Genomic DNA, 16,858 nt, shown 5'->3' on the forward strand with positions numbered 1-16,858 from the left:
GAGAGCATCTGTTCTTTACAGATAGCATCTTCCTGTTGATCATTTCTTCTTTCTTCCTTCACTTGACATCAACTTTTATGGGGCAGGGGACCAATGACATTTATCACAAAAAACTTTTAAATCAAATAGTGTTTTTCGCTAGAAGCCACGCATGCAAGCCATCGAACCTAGACCTATGAGCACGACCATAATACACAGGACCAAGGCGACTTCAAAGCAGAATTACCAAAAAGGAGCTGGGAGGAGACTCCCACTTACCGATTTCAGTCATCGTTATCCCCGGCGCTAGCTGCCCGTTGTTGAAAGAGCTATAGGTAAACAAGTTGGGTACGGACGTGAGGTCATAGATGGGTTCTTGCTTTATCTGTTTGATTCCAGTCATGTCAAGTCCTGACTGATCCGGGGACGGCTGGCCGGAATCCACGCTGTAATACCCCTCGGACTTGGGCAGGTCGATGACGTGTCCGTTGGCGTAAGTGCCCCCGGCCTCGCTGTTCAGGCTGCTGAGGCCGTTGCTGATGCTGCCGCCGTACACCCTGGCCAGTGCTTCGGCCTCCCCGCTCTGCTGCTGCCGCTGCTCCTGCAGCCGTTGCTGGTGCTTCTGCACCTCAGCATACAGGCTGTCCCTCTGCTTCTTGGACATCCTGCCGAACTTCACAGCTGGGTGGGAGGGCGGAGAGAAAAGCAGGAGAGAACGCTTGGGGTTATCATTTCGGCAAGCCCAAGGCTCAACATCAGATGCACAGAATCCTAGCACCCATAAGCCCAAGAGCGCGTTCATCTGCAGCCCGCATCTGGCGAAAGGTTAGACTCAGGAGGGTCTGTACTGGTTAATGTGCATAGTGAGAAATAACTCTAAGCTACCAAAGATTGTCAAAACTTATGTATTTCTTATTGCCATGAAGTTAGAAGGCATAATCCTGTTTTTTTTTTTTAAGATTTTTATTTATTTATTTGACAGAGACACAGTGAGAGAGGGAACACAAGCAGGGGGAGTGGGAGAGGGAGAGGGAGAAGCAGGCTTCCCGCCGAGCAGGGAGCCCGATGCGGGGCTTGATCCCGGGACCGTGGGATCATGACCTGAGCCGAAGGCAGACACTTAACGACTAAGCCACCCAGGTGCCCCAATCCTGGTTCTTTCTTATGTGTGGGGAAAAAAATCCACAAACCAAAAACTACCTAATAATGCCTGCTATTAAAATGTCAACAAAAACAGGGGCGCCTGGGTGGCTCAGTCGTTAAGCGTCTGCCTTCGGCTCAGGTCATGATCCCACGTTCCTGGGATCGAGCCCCGCATCGGGCTCCCTGCTCGGCGGGAAGCCTGCTTCTCCCTCTCCCACTCCCCCTGCTTGTGTTCCCTCTCTTGCTGTGTCTCTCTGTGTCAAATAAATAAAATGTCAACAAAAACAATGAATTGTGGATCACCACATCAAAAACTAACGATGTATTGCATGGTGATTAACATAATAAAATAAAATTTAAAAAAAATTAAAATGTCAACCAACATTCATTCTTAGCTTCCCCAGCTAAGCACTAGGGTTACTAGATTGTTGGATCAGGCCCTATTATTTCACATTTTTTTTTTTTTAAGATTTTATTTATTTGTCAGAGAGAGAGAGCGAGCGCGTGCAGGGAGAGTGGCAGGCAGAGGGAGAAGTAGGCTCCCGCTGAGCAAGGAGCCCGATGCAGGACTCGATCCTGCGCCTCGGGGACCATGACCTGTGCTGAAGGCAGATGCTTAACTGACTTAGCCACCCAGGCGCCCCGTATTTCACATTTTCTAAATAGCATATTGGGTAAGACCAAGGATGTGGTGCAGGGTGATAAACACAATTTTAAGTAAGCATTTGTCTTCAATTCGCTTTTGGGACCAAATTCGAAGAGTCTTTGGAAAATAGCAGTTATGTATATCCAGCGCTTGGCAAGTGATCCCACTGTTACCCCTCCTTGCTTGTTCTACCACCCCCAAGTTCTATATTGCCCATCTCTTCTGGAAAAATCCTTAGCCATTCTAAGGAAAAAGGTGGAAGAGGCTCTGTAAGTGGTCACAGGGTAATCTGATGGTGCTTTGGTCTGAATTCATTGTTTCTTAACTAGGAGAGCTTAACCTCCTGAACTGCTATGGATATTGACATTTTTCCTTCCCACAAGCTTTTTTAGTTTTCCTAAACTCCCAGTTTAGGCTGTGACTATTTTAAGCCAAGGGGCCATCTTGTCTGAATCATCAAACACTCCGTCGTTCAGCTCATGTTTAATGGTGGGCACTGTGACAAACATGGAGGTTCTTCTCTGAGTTTCCATTTTCTTTTCATTCCTGACAACGTTCCCATCACCTTTTTTTAAGAAAAGATTTTATTTATTAATTTATTTTAGAGAGAGAGAGTGAAGTGAGCAGGGAGAGGAGCAGAGAGAGGGAGGGACAAGAGTGGAGCCCACTCTGGGCTTGATCTCACCACCCTGAGATCATGACCTCAGCAGAAACCAAGAGTTGAATGTTTAATGGACCGACCCACCCAGGCGCCCCCCTCCCCCATCACCTTTTGGTATTGGGAGCCCAGGGAATGTAGAAAGAAGAAAGTGGAGGTAGAAGCAGGTCCAATTCCTGGATTCAGTCACTAGCGTTGGTGAGCATGATTTCTGAGAAAAACTAAATGAGGAAGTGCTTGAGCTCTCCAGCACAGAGAGTCCCCAGAAGAGATTGCCTACTGTGAAAGAGCTACCATTTCACAACACCCCCGTCCCCTGCCAGGTTCCATCAATGTTCATTTTCTCCTTCTGCTGGTTACAGAGCTACCAAATTCTATCTAAGCATCGGCTGTTCAGAATGGAGACCACATTTCCCAGCCTCCCTCACTGGCAGGTGCAGCTATGTGACTAAGTTCTGGGTGGCAGGAAGTAAATGAAGTGCCACTTATACTTCTGAGCGTGGGGACATGCTGTCTTCCTCCTTCCTGCCTGCTGGAAGGTTGTGGCTATGAAGGCTGGATTTAGAGCAGCCCAAACTTCCTGTTTCTCCTTAATCCTCCTTTAAAGACTAAGTTCCGGCGCTGCCTAAACAGAAAAACAAAGGGGTGATTATATAGGAAGTTTTCTGACTGAAGACAATTCATATGTTTAATTCACACCAAACTCCCCTTTCCACCTCAACTGTCATTTTTAGAGAGTCTGGAATCATTTAGGTCATTGTGTTTAACTTTGTTGGTAGAGAAATGGTCTTTGTTAGGTTCTGTTTCTCAGACACACATTTATGTGCTATGATATTTCCAGTTTGTCCATGGACCAAATTCTGAAGAAAATTTTAGAGAAGGCATTCTTTGTACCTTTATATTATATCTTTATAAATAACATATATAACATAACAATTTTATAAATAAATTTATAAATAAGTAAATTTATGTTTTATATACATATAAATTCCTTTGGGAAAAAACCTTTTGTATAAGAAAAAATAAACCATGATAACTTTTGGTTCAGAAAGAACATTTTCCCCCCCGAGAAATTAACTGACACCCTTTTTTATTTGCTAACCTGTTCTTTGCATTCATGTAGGTTCAGAACAGCCATTTACTACAGAGCTATGCAGGTGGATATAAAATTTCTATCTATTGTAGATTAAAATTTTATTTTGGCTGGAGTAGATCTACTTTTTTTTCTTTTTTTTAATTTGAGAGAGAGAGAGGGAGGGAGTGAGGGAGGGTGACAGAGAGCGAGCGAGCCTGAGCAGGGTGGAGAGGTGGAGGGAGAGGGAGAAGCAGGCTTCCCCCTGGGCAGGGAGCTCCATGTGGGGCTTGATCCCAGGACCCCAAGATCGTGACCTGAGCCCCAAGTAGATGCTTAACCAAGGGAGCCGCCCAGGCACCCCATGGAGTAGATCTGCTTTCTGAGTTACTTTAGTAGAATAGTTTTGCGTTTGTTTAAAATCTGTAAAGAAAAAAAAAACTGGGGAGAAACTCCTCTCTCAGGAAGACATAAATGCAATGTCTCTTTTTAAAACCCTTTCCATTTAAACCTTGCTTCTGATTTCTATACACTCTATATTTAGGTGAAATATACATTGCCGTGGATTGACTGCATTGATGACCCTGATTCCTCTTACCCATCCCCCCACCAAATACGCACCGTAGGCCCCCTGGCCCCACCCTTGTCTCAGGGTCATGTGACCTGCTTGGGGCCAATGGGAGATAGACATGTGACACAAAGAGAGGCTTCGGAGGTGCTTGTGTGATCGAATATCTCACCAGGAAAAGGACGTGCCTCAACTAGCTTGCTAGAGGATAAGGTTTGTGAAGCCCAGCCCCAGCCACCTTGATCTTTCCAGACAAGGCTATCCACCTTCAGTGGAGGCACAGACTGACCTATAGCTGGCAGCAGATGAATAAGTGAACCCAGTTAAGACCCTACATTAAATAATTTTAGGTCCAGAAATCTGCTCTTAACCATAGATCTCATAATCAAAGCAAACGATGTCAAGTAAGTATGCTGTCAAGATCTCTGCCCTGGTAAACTTCTGAAAACTCAATGGTAAATAGTTATGCCCTTTCCAAGGTACTGACTTACCAGGTCACTGAACTGAAATATTTTCAGAGACAACTTAAAGCTCTCCTACATTTTGGAATTATCCGGCTTCATCCTAAATCAAGAACATTGCTGACAATTACTATAATACTATTTTAGAATAAATTTTCCATTCATTTCAGAAACTTCGGTGAGCCAGTGTTTCAGTTTTGTGCCCCTTCCTGTAACAAAAGTAGTGATATATTTGGGGAAAAGGATTCCAGTACATGGAACAAATAAATCTACTGAAAACTCTCCTTAAAAGGCTAAGTTCTGGTGCCCTCCTGACACATATATACGTATAATTCCTTGTCACCATTTGTAAAAACATTTGTTGTATTCATAGGCCTATTTCTAACAAAGGCCGTATTACTATTATATTTTCAAGTATTAGCATTCTTCTTACCACTACTCATTAATCAGAATGGCACATATTTTAAGTGTTTGCCCCTCTCAAACTTGAATTATTCTGTTGATGATTTTCACTTGAGTATAGAGGCAGCCACTTGTTAAACTGCTAGCTCTCAAACTTGCATGATTCTGTATACATCACAAGTGCTTTATAAATATTCAGTGATGATGGTATTTGCTTACGATATGCTCTTATCACTCATCTTGATCCCACACTAGCAAGGAACAATTTTATGCAAAATATTGGGAATCTTTTCATATTTTCTTGGATTGTGAGGTTCTAAATGGAACAGAAGTTTTTTGGAGTAATTATAAAACAAAGTCAGATTCTTTGAAGATTTCTACTTACCAACACATGACATCTAGAAATGGGTTTTTGACTTCAAGAGAACCCAATTGTAGAACTATCATAGTTTTTTTTTTAAAGATTTTATTTATTTATTTGAGAGAGAGAGAATGAGAGAGAGCACGAGAGGGAAGAGGGTCAGAGGGAGAAGCAGACTCCCCGCTGAGCAGGGAGCCCGATGCGGGACTCGATCCCGGGACTCCAGGATCATGACCTGAGCCGAAGGCAGTCGCTTAACCAACTGAGCCACCCAGGCGCCCGATCATAGTCATTTTGGAAATTATTTTATCTTACAATCTTTTGGTTGTAAAGTTCTCTATGCTTACATCTTGCTGCTTACCAAGGAAACCGGTCTTAATTTAACTCTTTTCAATTTCAAGAATGTGCCTTTTTTTATAGTGCTCTAAGCTTTGTAGAAAAGATCAGATTCAACCTACCCAACCCTATTCATAATTTAAAAATATTCTCTCTCATCCCTCTCCTTTCCCAGCAGAACTTCCTGTGATGCTCGAATGTGCTCTATGCTTTCCAAGATGGTAGGCTTAAGTCACGTGTTTATTGAGCACTTGAAATACAGCTAATGTGAGTGAATAGGTGAATTTTAAATGTAATTAAAAATTAAATTTTATCTAATTTAAATTTAAACTTAAATTTAAATAGTGACATGTGGATACCATTCTGGATATTGGACAATGCCATTCTGGAGAAGTAGAAGCCTCATCTGTTAAAACTGTCCTTGTAGGGCAGCTACTGTTTTTTTCACAGATGCACATCATATAGGAGGGCACACACTCAGTTATTGCAGGGTGAGTACCATGCTTTCTCTTTGGGGCCCCAAATCTTCCTACTGACACCAAGCATTTTTTTTCTGGGTTTTGTTTCTTTGTTTGTAGTAGTTGGAAACAGTTTATCCTGAAGAATCCTGCAACTAACGTTTGTGAAGGGTCCATTAAAAAGAAAAATAAGTAAGATGTGGAGAAGATTTGGTGGGCACATTTGTTATTGCTGAGTTTTTTGTCTACTCATATATGGGCCTTGACTAATAAACCACTATAGAAGTGGAAATTCAGGAAATAATGAAAGTTCAGTGATTTTAACAGTTATATCAAGCTATCTGTCTACAAGTAGCCACGTTGCTTTGGCGACCAGGTTACATTCTTGGTGCCACATATAACTGACAGAAAGCAAATGCAAATAGCAAAATGAAGATGCCACTTTTTGTCTGGAGGAAGATGGGCAAGGTGTACGTGGAAAGAAGTTAGGTGTGAGGGCATCTTACCTTGGTTACTGGTGCTACCACTGAAGCACCTTGAAAATACTTGCCTAATCAGTAGAAGCTAAGTATAATAAATTAGTGGCAGGGAAAGTACCACCTCTCATTCTTGAGTCCTTACTAGACATAGATAATCAACCAGAACTTTAGGGCTTTTGAAATCATCAACCCACAAACAAGGCATTACATATCAACAGATTAAACCTAGTCAACTACCTTGGTATTGATATAATTTATTTGCTATAAGGTACCCTTTAGAATCAAGGTTCAGATGAAACTTCCTCTACACAACGTAGTCAAGAAGAATCGTTTTCCCTTAGAAAGAATCATCTTTTGCTTCTGCTGGAGCCTCTTAGCCTCCTTCCCAACCACTACTCCCATCCCTGAGCATTTCTCCTCATTATTAGTTTGACATAAGACAGGTTTAGGACATCTTTTTGAAGATGTCTCTGGCAGCCTCAGGACTGTCTCTGCACCTATCTAAGGTGAATCATTATCCTGCATCCCCAGTATCCTTAGACATTGTATTGCTGTTACTTGCAAGTTTATGTGCAGTAAATTTCTTCCCCCTTGAGAGTAGACTGGGGCTCCGTCCATTAAATAACCCTTCCTTCCAACAATTTCTTTTATGCCATGGGATTCAGACAATCTCCTAGATTTTGAGAACATTGGACCATATGCCTATTTCTTGCACATAATTCTGTTCACCAGCATGGACTCCCAAGATCTGCCCTTCCAAGAGAGACACTTTCTTTTATTGTAGGAAGAAGTAACAAAGACAAATAACCAAAGGCTTATTCTTTTTGCTCAATTATTAATACATACTGACAATTCATATACTGTCAATTAATATGCTGCCTCACTATGGTGAAAATGAGGTATAAAATCATCAACTCAAGTTCCCATACAATTTCACCAAATAAATTCTTAAAACCACTAAATCCCCATTCTCCACCATCTTCACTTTAGTTGTGTGGGGGTACACAGTGCAAAAGATTTACCCTAGGAGTAATCTACACAGTTAGCAAGTCTAGAAAAACAAAGAGTCAGTTAGTTAATAGAAAAGTTTTGGGAACTTCTATCTCTGCAACTTTAGAAGCTACCTATAAACTTCTTTCAATGTTTTTGGTCAAATTTGTCTCCTAGGTATACTTTTATGCAAGGAAAAGTTAGATGGGTTGGGAAGTAGAAAAAAGGTAAACAAAAATTTATGATATAAGTATTTTGAGAATGCAAGCTAAGAAGTAAGCAGTTTATATGTTTAGATATCAAGACTAATGGAGAACTGATTTCATTCAAATGAGTAAAAGGCTCACAGTAACTTAATAACTCATAAAATCCCTTTATACCAAGAGATGGTGCGTGCCAATTACCCATATTTCTTTAAAGTATGAAAGCCAGCCTGCCTGCCTGCCTTCCCTCCTTCCTTCCTTCCTTCCTTCCTTCCCTCCTTTCATCCATACTACCTTGAACTTCATTAGAAGGAGTGTGACCAGAGGTAGAGAATCCACAATGATTCACATAAAGAGAAAAAGTCCCAGGGGTACTGTCTGTGTCTCAGGCTCTAGGTAAAAGAGAATTCCACCGTTCATTCAACAAACCTAAAGAGGTGCCTGCTTTTAACCAGACCCTGAGGATACAGTGAGAACAAGACAGAAATGCCCCAGGACTCAGGGTTACTCACAACCTGATACAGGAGTGCTGGAGCCAAAGTCAGTGGGGAAATAATTAGTTGAGATGAGTGCTTAAAAATGGAAGCAACACTCAATGAAATTCTTTGAGTTTATTTGTTCTCTTTCATTAATCTAAGAAATTCAGTTGGGGACCCACCTCACCCATTTGGGCCATATTACGAGAAGGACACCACCCACACAGCCCTTTTAAGACTTGGACTTCTGTTATAGCCTTTGCAATTTTCATGATGCTTCACAAAAGTCCATGCCCAATAGTAGAACTTCTGGGCTTCCTACAGCAATGCATGCTGTTCCTTAACATCTCCACATACCAAGCAACTTGTGCACCTGTCAGACTTACCCAGTGACCAAATGGTCCCAGTTTGCCTGAAACTTTCCCTGGTTTCGGCTCTGAAAATCTCATCCTAGAAAACTGCTCACGTGTGGGCAAACCTAGATAAGTTTCAACCTAGGCCTATGTGGCTCTCACCAAACCTTGTTAGCACAGGTTGCTCCCTGAGTTATAGTGAAGTCTTTCCTTTCTTCCTACTTCAGAGGCCATGCAATGTTTTTATACGTTCTTACTTTTCCTCTTCACGCACTACCAGCACATGGTTTTCTTTTCTTTGTATCCCCAATTCCCTTTGTCTAGAATCATTCTGGTGGTTTAAACAGACTCCAGCAAAGCATCCATGTGAAAGCCTTTAAGTAAAAAACAGGAAGTCAGTGTCTCACCATCTCTCGACATTCCTAGGGCAAGACACTTTTGCAGTCGGCAGTGTTGGCAACGGTTTCTGTTCGTTCTGTCGATTAAACAGTTTCTCTGCCTTGGGCAGGAATAAGAGGCATTGTTTTGCTGGCTCCTCCTGAAGAAGCCCTAGAAGCCAAAAGAGAAAGGGAGGGAGATTGATTTATAAGAAGGAAAATGGAGATAATTATGTATCTTTGCTACATTTTCTACAGTGACTGGAACAGAGTTTAATTAAAAAAATTTTTTTGACACTTCTCCCTGGTTAGCTTACGGATGTTTCTACTCGGGAAAATATGTACTATCGACAGAGAGATGAAGGTATCTTTCATTCATTCATTTAATCAATGTTTACTAAAGACATTTGTGACCTGTGTTGTTCTATACAAAGAAAAACAGAACAGAGCTCCTGCCCTCAAAGAGCAGTGAGTGGAGAAGGCGTGGCAAAGGACAGTGTCACTGCCAAGCCAAGTAGGACAAAACGTGATGGGGACAATAACACAACCTTATGGTAAGTGCTGTGGGGGTGAGGAACTTGGGGTGTTGGTCATGATAGCTGTACTGAGGAGGGCGGGCGCAGCATGTACCACGATCTTCCTAGTTTCTAAGATGCATTTTTACCTATTTGAAAAATTTTAAATTTGGCCAGAATGCATCTGGAAGGTTGTTTTTTAAACCAGTGATATGCCTTATAATTAACCTCATCTTTAAATAAAGGAAATATGGTATATAAAATCTTCAATAAAAATAAGAAATAAGTAAAAGCTGAACTCATGCTCTTTGCTTGGCCTCAGGCTAGGGAGATGTACGAAGTTTTTATGCAAGTAAGTTTGGGGTTTTCTGGTACAAACTTAACTGCCATGGACCATACACTACCCTCCTAAATAAATCCATAGCTGAGTTATGGATTGGTCATCTTACAGAAAACCCTACAGGGGAATATCTGGGTTTCCTCAATTATCAACAGAAGGATAGAGCAGGGGTGGGACTAGGGTTGCAGCTAGTGTGGCATCCATCTTGGCCACAAAATTTGAGAATAGCCAAAAAACTTGTTCATCAGGATAAGTAATATTTTAACACAATATATTAAGAATCAACATTAATGCAAAACACCCCAAAAAGTTTAAAGAGGATCAGGATTATTTGGGGCTCTCATATGGCATGGCGTGGCACGTGAAGAGAGCTTGGCCACTCTTGTGAAGAACTACAGAAATGGATGTGTAGCCTGGTATCTTTTTAGAGAGAAAAAATGCCAACCGGTTTTGTGTTGTAAGCCTCAAGCCATTCAAAACAAGGAGTAGTCTGGTGCCCAAAGATCCATGTGTATTACTTAGATAATTTGTTGGGAACCATTTGTATAGGGAATACATCATTTCAATCCCTGGGGGCTTGGATGTGAGCTCTATTTTAAAGGGCTCCATGAATTCATTCGAACTGGACAAATGGTTCCCAACATATAATGGTGCAATTTATGATTTTTTGACTTTACAGATGGTGTGAAAGCAGTATGCATTCAGTAGAAACCATACTTTGAATGTTGAATTTGGATCTTTCCCCAGGCTAGTGAGAGGCGGTATGGTGCCCTCTTGTGATGCTGGGCAGGGCTGCAGCCTCACCTCCCAGTCAGACTGGCGATCACGAGGGTCAACAACCCCATGCACTCCCAGCCATTCTGGTTTTCACTTTCAGTACAGTATTCAATAAATTACCAAACATATTCAACACTTTATTATAAAATGGGCTTTGTGTTAGATGATTTTGCCCAACTATAAGCTAATGTAAGTGTTCCCGGCACATTTAAGGTGGGCTAGGCTAAGCCATGATGTTGGGTAGGTTAAGTGTATTAAATGCATTTAAAAAAATTTTTTTATTGTTATGTTAATCACCATACATTACATCATTAGTATTTGATGTAGTGTTCCATGATTCATTGTTTGTGCATAACACCCAATGCTCCATGCAGAACGTGCCCTCCTTAATACCCATCACCAGGCTAACCCATCCCCCCACCCCCCTCCCCTCTAGAACCCTCAGTTTGTTTTTCAGAGTCCATCGTCTCTCATGGTTCCTCTCCCCCTCCGACTTACTCCCCTTCATTAAATGCATTTTTGACTTAAGATATTTTCAACTCACCCTGAGTTTGCAGGGACATAACCCCCACGTAGGTCAAGGAAGATCTGTACCATCAAAGCTGTCAGAAGCCATAACTTTGGCCCATCAGTCTTGATAAAAGAGGACTTGGAATTTACATTTTAAGAAAGAATTGGTGGTTTTTATCTTTGGATACTCTAGTGCCACTTAGCAAAAGAGCTGACAGAGAAGACTTTTGAAGTCACAGCTACAGTCCTAATTTAAGGCCAATTTGACATTAATTACGAGGCATTTCTTGCTTCTCTGTTGCTCATTATTGCAAATGAGGTCTTTGGCATGAAAAAGAGATTCTGTTTCAAATTTTATTGAATGAGGAGGAATTTGAATAAGTGCACAAGCTGAATTGATGTTATTTGAAATGGGTTGTTTATGTTGACTCAAAAACCGTATTATGAAAATTCAGAGGTTGATACTGAATGTGGGGATTCTGACATCTTATTCTGAACAGAGTTTCTTGAGTTTTCTATTTGGAGAAAAATGCAGCATATTTACACATGTGGGTTTTCCCAGGAAATAAAAAAAATTAGTGTTGTGTACAATGTCATTTTGGCTACAACTTCAGAGTATGCTTCCGAACAGCAGTGTAATTTCTAGGATTGTGTCTTCTTCTTTAAATAGAAAAGATGACAGGAACCTACACACTTGTTTCTGACTATTGACCTGTTGGAATATATTTGTTCCATAGTTAAATCTTCTGGAAACTACTGTTTAAAATGTTTTGCTCGTTAACATGAACATACGCTCATATTTTGAAAGCAGGCATTTTCCTAACAGAGCTTATACAATGAAACACAAAACATTCAAACTTTGACACTGGCCTAAAAAAAATTTATTTGGTGGATACTTTGTGAACTAGACCAGAGGCCTTAAAATTGCATAATAAACCAACAGAGTGGTGGAAAACCTTTCCCTGGAGGGTTCAAATTCTAAAATTATCAGTGTTTACGAAGAAAACTATTTGTCTACCTCCCAGAGGTAGTAATATCTTACTCTAAGGAGAGTAAAAAATTACTTATTTCTAATTTTGCTTTATTGTTTCTTCTGATGAGTTGGAAACAATTGCATTAAGGTGTGATAACATGCGATTCTCAATTGTAGGTCTGCAGAGGAAGAGAATGCAAGGCGTGTCTCATGATGTTCAAATATGGATTATCACTAATCACCTTTGAAGCAGGATGTTGATGGGTTAGTTACATTCATGTTATTCTTCCCTCTCTGCATCCTTTCCCACTTTATTTTCATTTCTTTCTTTTTCTTTTCTTTGCTCCAGTTTCAATTCCAGGAATCATACTTTTTGGAGACTCTTATGAAGACACTGCCAGTTTTTCACATAGCACTATTTGATGGTTATGGTATGTTTTATTTCACGTATATTTGAATCTGTTAGGACTAAGGTTGGCTCTTAGAATCTATGATGGTGCTACATCTCCTTCAGTCTACTGATTTAAAAAAATTTTTTTTAATTATTTTTTTAAGTAATCTCTCTACCCAATGTGGGGCTCGAACTCAAAACCCTGAGATCAAGAGTCGTGTGCTCTACCAACTGAGCCAGCCAGGGGCCCCCAGTCTACTGATCTTAATGATTCACCCTGCTTCCCTCTTTGATCAAAAATATGATTGCTTTCGCCAATAACTTTGCCAAAATATCACTTTTCACTCGCAGAGTGTAGCTGCATTTTGTTTGTTCTGGTGACATTTTGCCCTTTGAAATTAGGTGTGGAACTGGTTTTCATTTCCTCCGTGGTATTTAGTCGCTCACTCGTTTTTTTTTTTCTTTCTTTCTTTCTTTCTAAGGAAGAATTTTAAAAACTTACTGTGAACTTTCAAGATTCTCTTATTTCAGATTAGGTCTATGTTAACTGCTATTTTCAACTTCATATTTTAAGAGCAACTTCCTCATAGGAATTCGTTTGTCTTTGGTAGGGTTGATTGAATCTCTCCTTGGAGAGGAACACTGGATTGAGAATGAAAAATCTTGTGTTTTGGGCCGTATTTTTTTACTAACAAGATCAGTGACATTGGCCAAATGATATGATCTTGTTTATATCTCATTATCTCATTGAAAAATGAGGAGGTTGGGGCAGATAATTTTTAATTGATTTAGAGATTATCTGGTACACTTCTGACATTCCATGCTTCTACTTTTATTTTTCTGGAATGTGAGAATAAAGGATGGCCATATGCATATTGCAACTGTTACCTCTGACTTCTTTCTCAAGCAGATAAATAAATCTAGGCCATTGGCTTGTCATCTTTAAGCTTTAGCTGTTTCACCTAGTAATCAATGCCCTTGAGTTTACTCAAGACAATACTGTTAAAACAGCAAGAAGCTGTATTTCTTTCTCTGTAAATGTGACTAATTCAAGCTTTTAAATACCAATCCATTTTTAAATAGCTGCTGACCAGGTAGGCAATCACGAAAGAGCTGAAAGGCCAAAGAACAGAAAACCAACCCACCCACACACCAAGCAGAAATTCCCACGTGTCAGCAGTAGGCATAAGCATCCTTCAGCGGGCCCTCTTTAAAAAGATGTCACCACGTGCACGGGGAGGTACACCAATGCCTGAGGCAAACATGATGCTGTGGGCAGTGCTGTGTTAAAGTCTCCTACCTTGCAGCCTTCACACGTGATCACTCCATAGTGGATCCCGGAGGATTTATCGCCACAAATTTTGCATGGTATCACTTCAATTTGTGCTGAAAGGGGAAAAGAGACATTTTGAGCTTCTTCCTTTGGCTCTCCTGTCTCCCTTCCCACCTCTCCCGGCATGACCTTCGTGTTTGAGGACCCTGGGGTGGGGTCGCCCGCCACTCTTTGAATGGCTTCCTGAAGTTTCTTGTGAGTGAAAGGGCAGCTATCTACCACTGTTTGCTTTGTTTTTCTAAGACTGAAAAATATAACCAGGGACCAGAAGTTTTCTAAACGCCTACTTCACTGCTTTCTCCTTTTTAAACTCGACCTGATTATTAAGTTGACTCAAAAATCCCTTGAACCCGTGGCTTTGGTTTTCTTATTTTGCACTTCAAACATTAGGTCACTGAGAACTATCCCACTGCTTTATTTCAACAGTATTTTAAATAAGTAAATAAAGCAAAACTGGAAGGGGTGGTGGAGGCTTTATACATGATGGGGCTGGATGTTTACGTGTGAAAACGTCAACAGTGACGATATTATTGAGCATACTCCACATGACCATGAAAATAATAAAAGATAAAAAATAATAAAAAATAAAATATCTTGTTGGCACAAGATATGATCTATTAATGACACAAATAATTTCACTAATACCACAGAATTAATACATGGAGAAATCCGGGGAAAATGATAAAAACAGGTGGCTACTAGGACTTCAATACAAACAAAATGATTTCGTGGAGATGAAGACATTTGGGCTGATTTTGAAGATTGTGTACCATGAGGTTAGGCTGATGTGAAGGGCAAAGGGCGTTTCTGCCAGCAGAATGGAATAGCGGCGGTCTGGAACGACACTGGCTCGTGAGTGGTGGGGCAGACAACTGGGCTCTACTGGAAACGTGGGCCACGCGGTTAGGGACGAGGAGTGATGTAAGACTGTGGAGCTCCTGAGAGTGAAGGCAGAGGAATTTTCACCTGATACCGCTGCCCATAAGGATCCAAGGAAGGGAACGGGGTGAAGACACGATGGAAGACGGGGTGTGGGTCCCTTAGAAAGGTGGGTTCAGCCAGCCACCCAAAAATAAGATGATCAATTAAAAGCTATTCCAAACCTGTTAGGAGATGAAAGTGTGGATTACATGCATGGCAGGAGAAATGGAGAGGAAGAAGCAAACAGAAAGATAGTTCAATCAGGATCAATGAAAGAAAGGACACAGGCAGAAATCGATGGAGAATCAAAGGTGACTTCTAGCTTCGCCCTTGAGGGTTAGGTTCAACAGCAGGTTTGACACAAATGGGGTTATTGGTAAGGCAACTGCTTTGTGGAATGTGGTGGGGCGTGGGAGTTCCAACTCGCCTGTGTGTACGGGTAGGCACCTGTAGACAGAATCTTTTGGAAAGATGATTTTAAGTCATCAGCATCGAGGTTATGGATGAATCCATGAGATAAACTTTATTTAGAATGTAGTAATTCCTATGTCTCTGGTAGTATTCTAAGTGTTGTTAAAATTGTACACACCAGGAAGAGCTGCTATTCCCGTTCCCAATTTAAAATAATTATGCAAAATATGCCTCAAAATGCTTTGTACATCAATCTGCCATTTGGATGCTTTTCTACAGTTTCTCACCCTGGAATATACAAAACACATAAATGTAAGACATAACCCTCTTTTTCTTATTGTTTTACATTTTTTAAAAAAGATAATACTTAGCTTTAGGGGAGCATATTCAATTTTTTGAAATCAAGAATTTCACAGTAGGTTCAAGTCATCTTTGTAAGCAAAAAATTCAGCATTATGGCCCTATTTTTCATATGAGAAAACTGAGATCCAAGTGGTTAATGATGCCCTTGAGGTGATTTGGGAGATGGCAACTAGAAGTTAGGCAATTTTCCTGATTCTTTGTCCAGTAACCCTTTCTCTGCCTACTGCAGGGATACGACATGAATACAATTTTGAATTCTGATATTATTCCAATAGCACCAGCTAAAGAGATAATGATAAAAACATCAGGAGATGAGACAAAGTCAACTAAAATAGTTATTAGCTTAACTATTTATATTGGTTCTGTTTCTTCAGCTTTCAGATGAGAAGAACTGGTATTTGTTTTCAAGGTTTTGTGATATGGGGAAAAATGTGAGATTTGATTTAGTCTATTCTGTTTTCCTAGATTCCTGTCTCTACTCTGTTAATGATTGGGTCCATGGCCAAGATCAAATTCTTATTTTGTTCTCTGGCTTATAAGGTTTAGCTGACAAATGTCATAGATTTGTGAGGATTAAATGAGATATTTTATGTAGAAGAGCCTGGCAAATAGTAAAGAGCTACAAAATGTCAGTCTTTATCAGCATCAGAATTACTGTTAGCTGGTATTTCTAATGCTCTTGGACAAGAATTATAACAGACCATGTTAATATTCCTTTATTAAAAATCTTATTTGAAAAACTTGAATGACACTATACATTATTTGTATTTTTTTTTTTTAGTGATAAACTTTCAAACAGTGGATTCTTTATAATGATTACAAAATTGACTAAAAATACCAGGTATCCACTGTACAGTTGTTAGACTTATATGATATTAAGTCAGAGGCACTCTTTGCATAAATTACTCCCCAGGGAGTAACTTACACGTGGGGAGAATCTGCTTCAATAAGTTCTTAATTATAAAATGATCTAACTCTAAAGGAAATGAAAATAGAGGTAATTTGCCCCCTAGGGCGTGAGAAGATGTTTTTGAAAGCCACAAAGGTTATCTTATACAACTTGGAAAATACAAATGGGATAAGGAATGATTCGATAGAGCATCTGCATATTTATACATATTTATTATCCCAGCTCAACATGTAATCCTGAAGAACCATAAACATTTTAACAGTATTTTTAAAGAGAAAGAAAAAGGTCTATGTGTGTTGCTATGTGTGGGAAGGGATTATCAATTTGGAAAACCTATGACCGTTTTTACCTATTACGGCAGAACACGTCATCTGAGGCATATTATAGGTGAAGATAAATTTAAATAATTCAAAGGACTAATCCTTTTCCCTCATTTAAAATAAACGGCTTCT

General features: G+C 40.2%; 1 protein-coding gene across 4 annotated transcripts in view; it reads right to left on the reverse strand.

Annotated features, from left to right (window-relative positions):
- Positions 1-16,858, reverse strand: part of RORB (RAR related orphan receptor B) — a 199,351-nt gene that overhangs the window by 55,140 nt on the left and 127,353 nt on the right. For 3 of the 4 annotated variants that reach the window (XR_012374029.1, XM_073878075.1, XM_073878074.1), the window contains exons 2-4: positions 13,769-13,854; positions 8,993-9,134; positions 259-660 (exon numbers count right to left, since the gene is read on the reverse strand). Coding sequence is in view for 3 of the 4 variants with exons in the window: in XM_073878075.1 (XP_073734176.1) it covers positions 259-660; positions 8,993-9,134; positions 13,769-13,854 (630 nt within the window). In the remaining variant the exon portion in view is untranslated. Of the gene's footprint in view, positions 1-258; positions 661-8,992; positions 9,135-11,138; positions 11,200-13,768; positions 13,855-16,858 lie in introns of those variants that run through there. The other variant, XM_073878076.1, reaches the window with a different exon arrangement.

The sequence above is a fragment of the Callorhinus ursinus genome, unplaced genomic scaffold, assembly GCF_003265705.2.
Source record: "Callorhinus ursinus isolate GAN/ISIS: 27379988/994484 unplaced genomic scaffold, GSC_fseal_2.0 scaffold28, whole genome shotgun sequence".
Taxonomy (NCBI): Eukaryota; Metazoa; Chordata; class Mammalia; order Carnivora; family Otariidae; genus Callorhinus; species Callorhinus ursinus.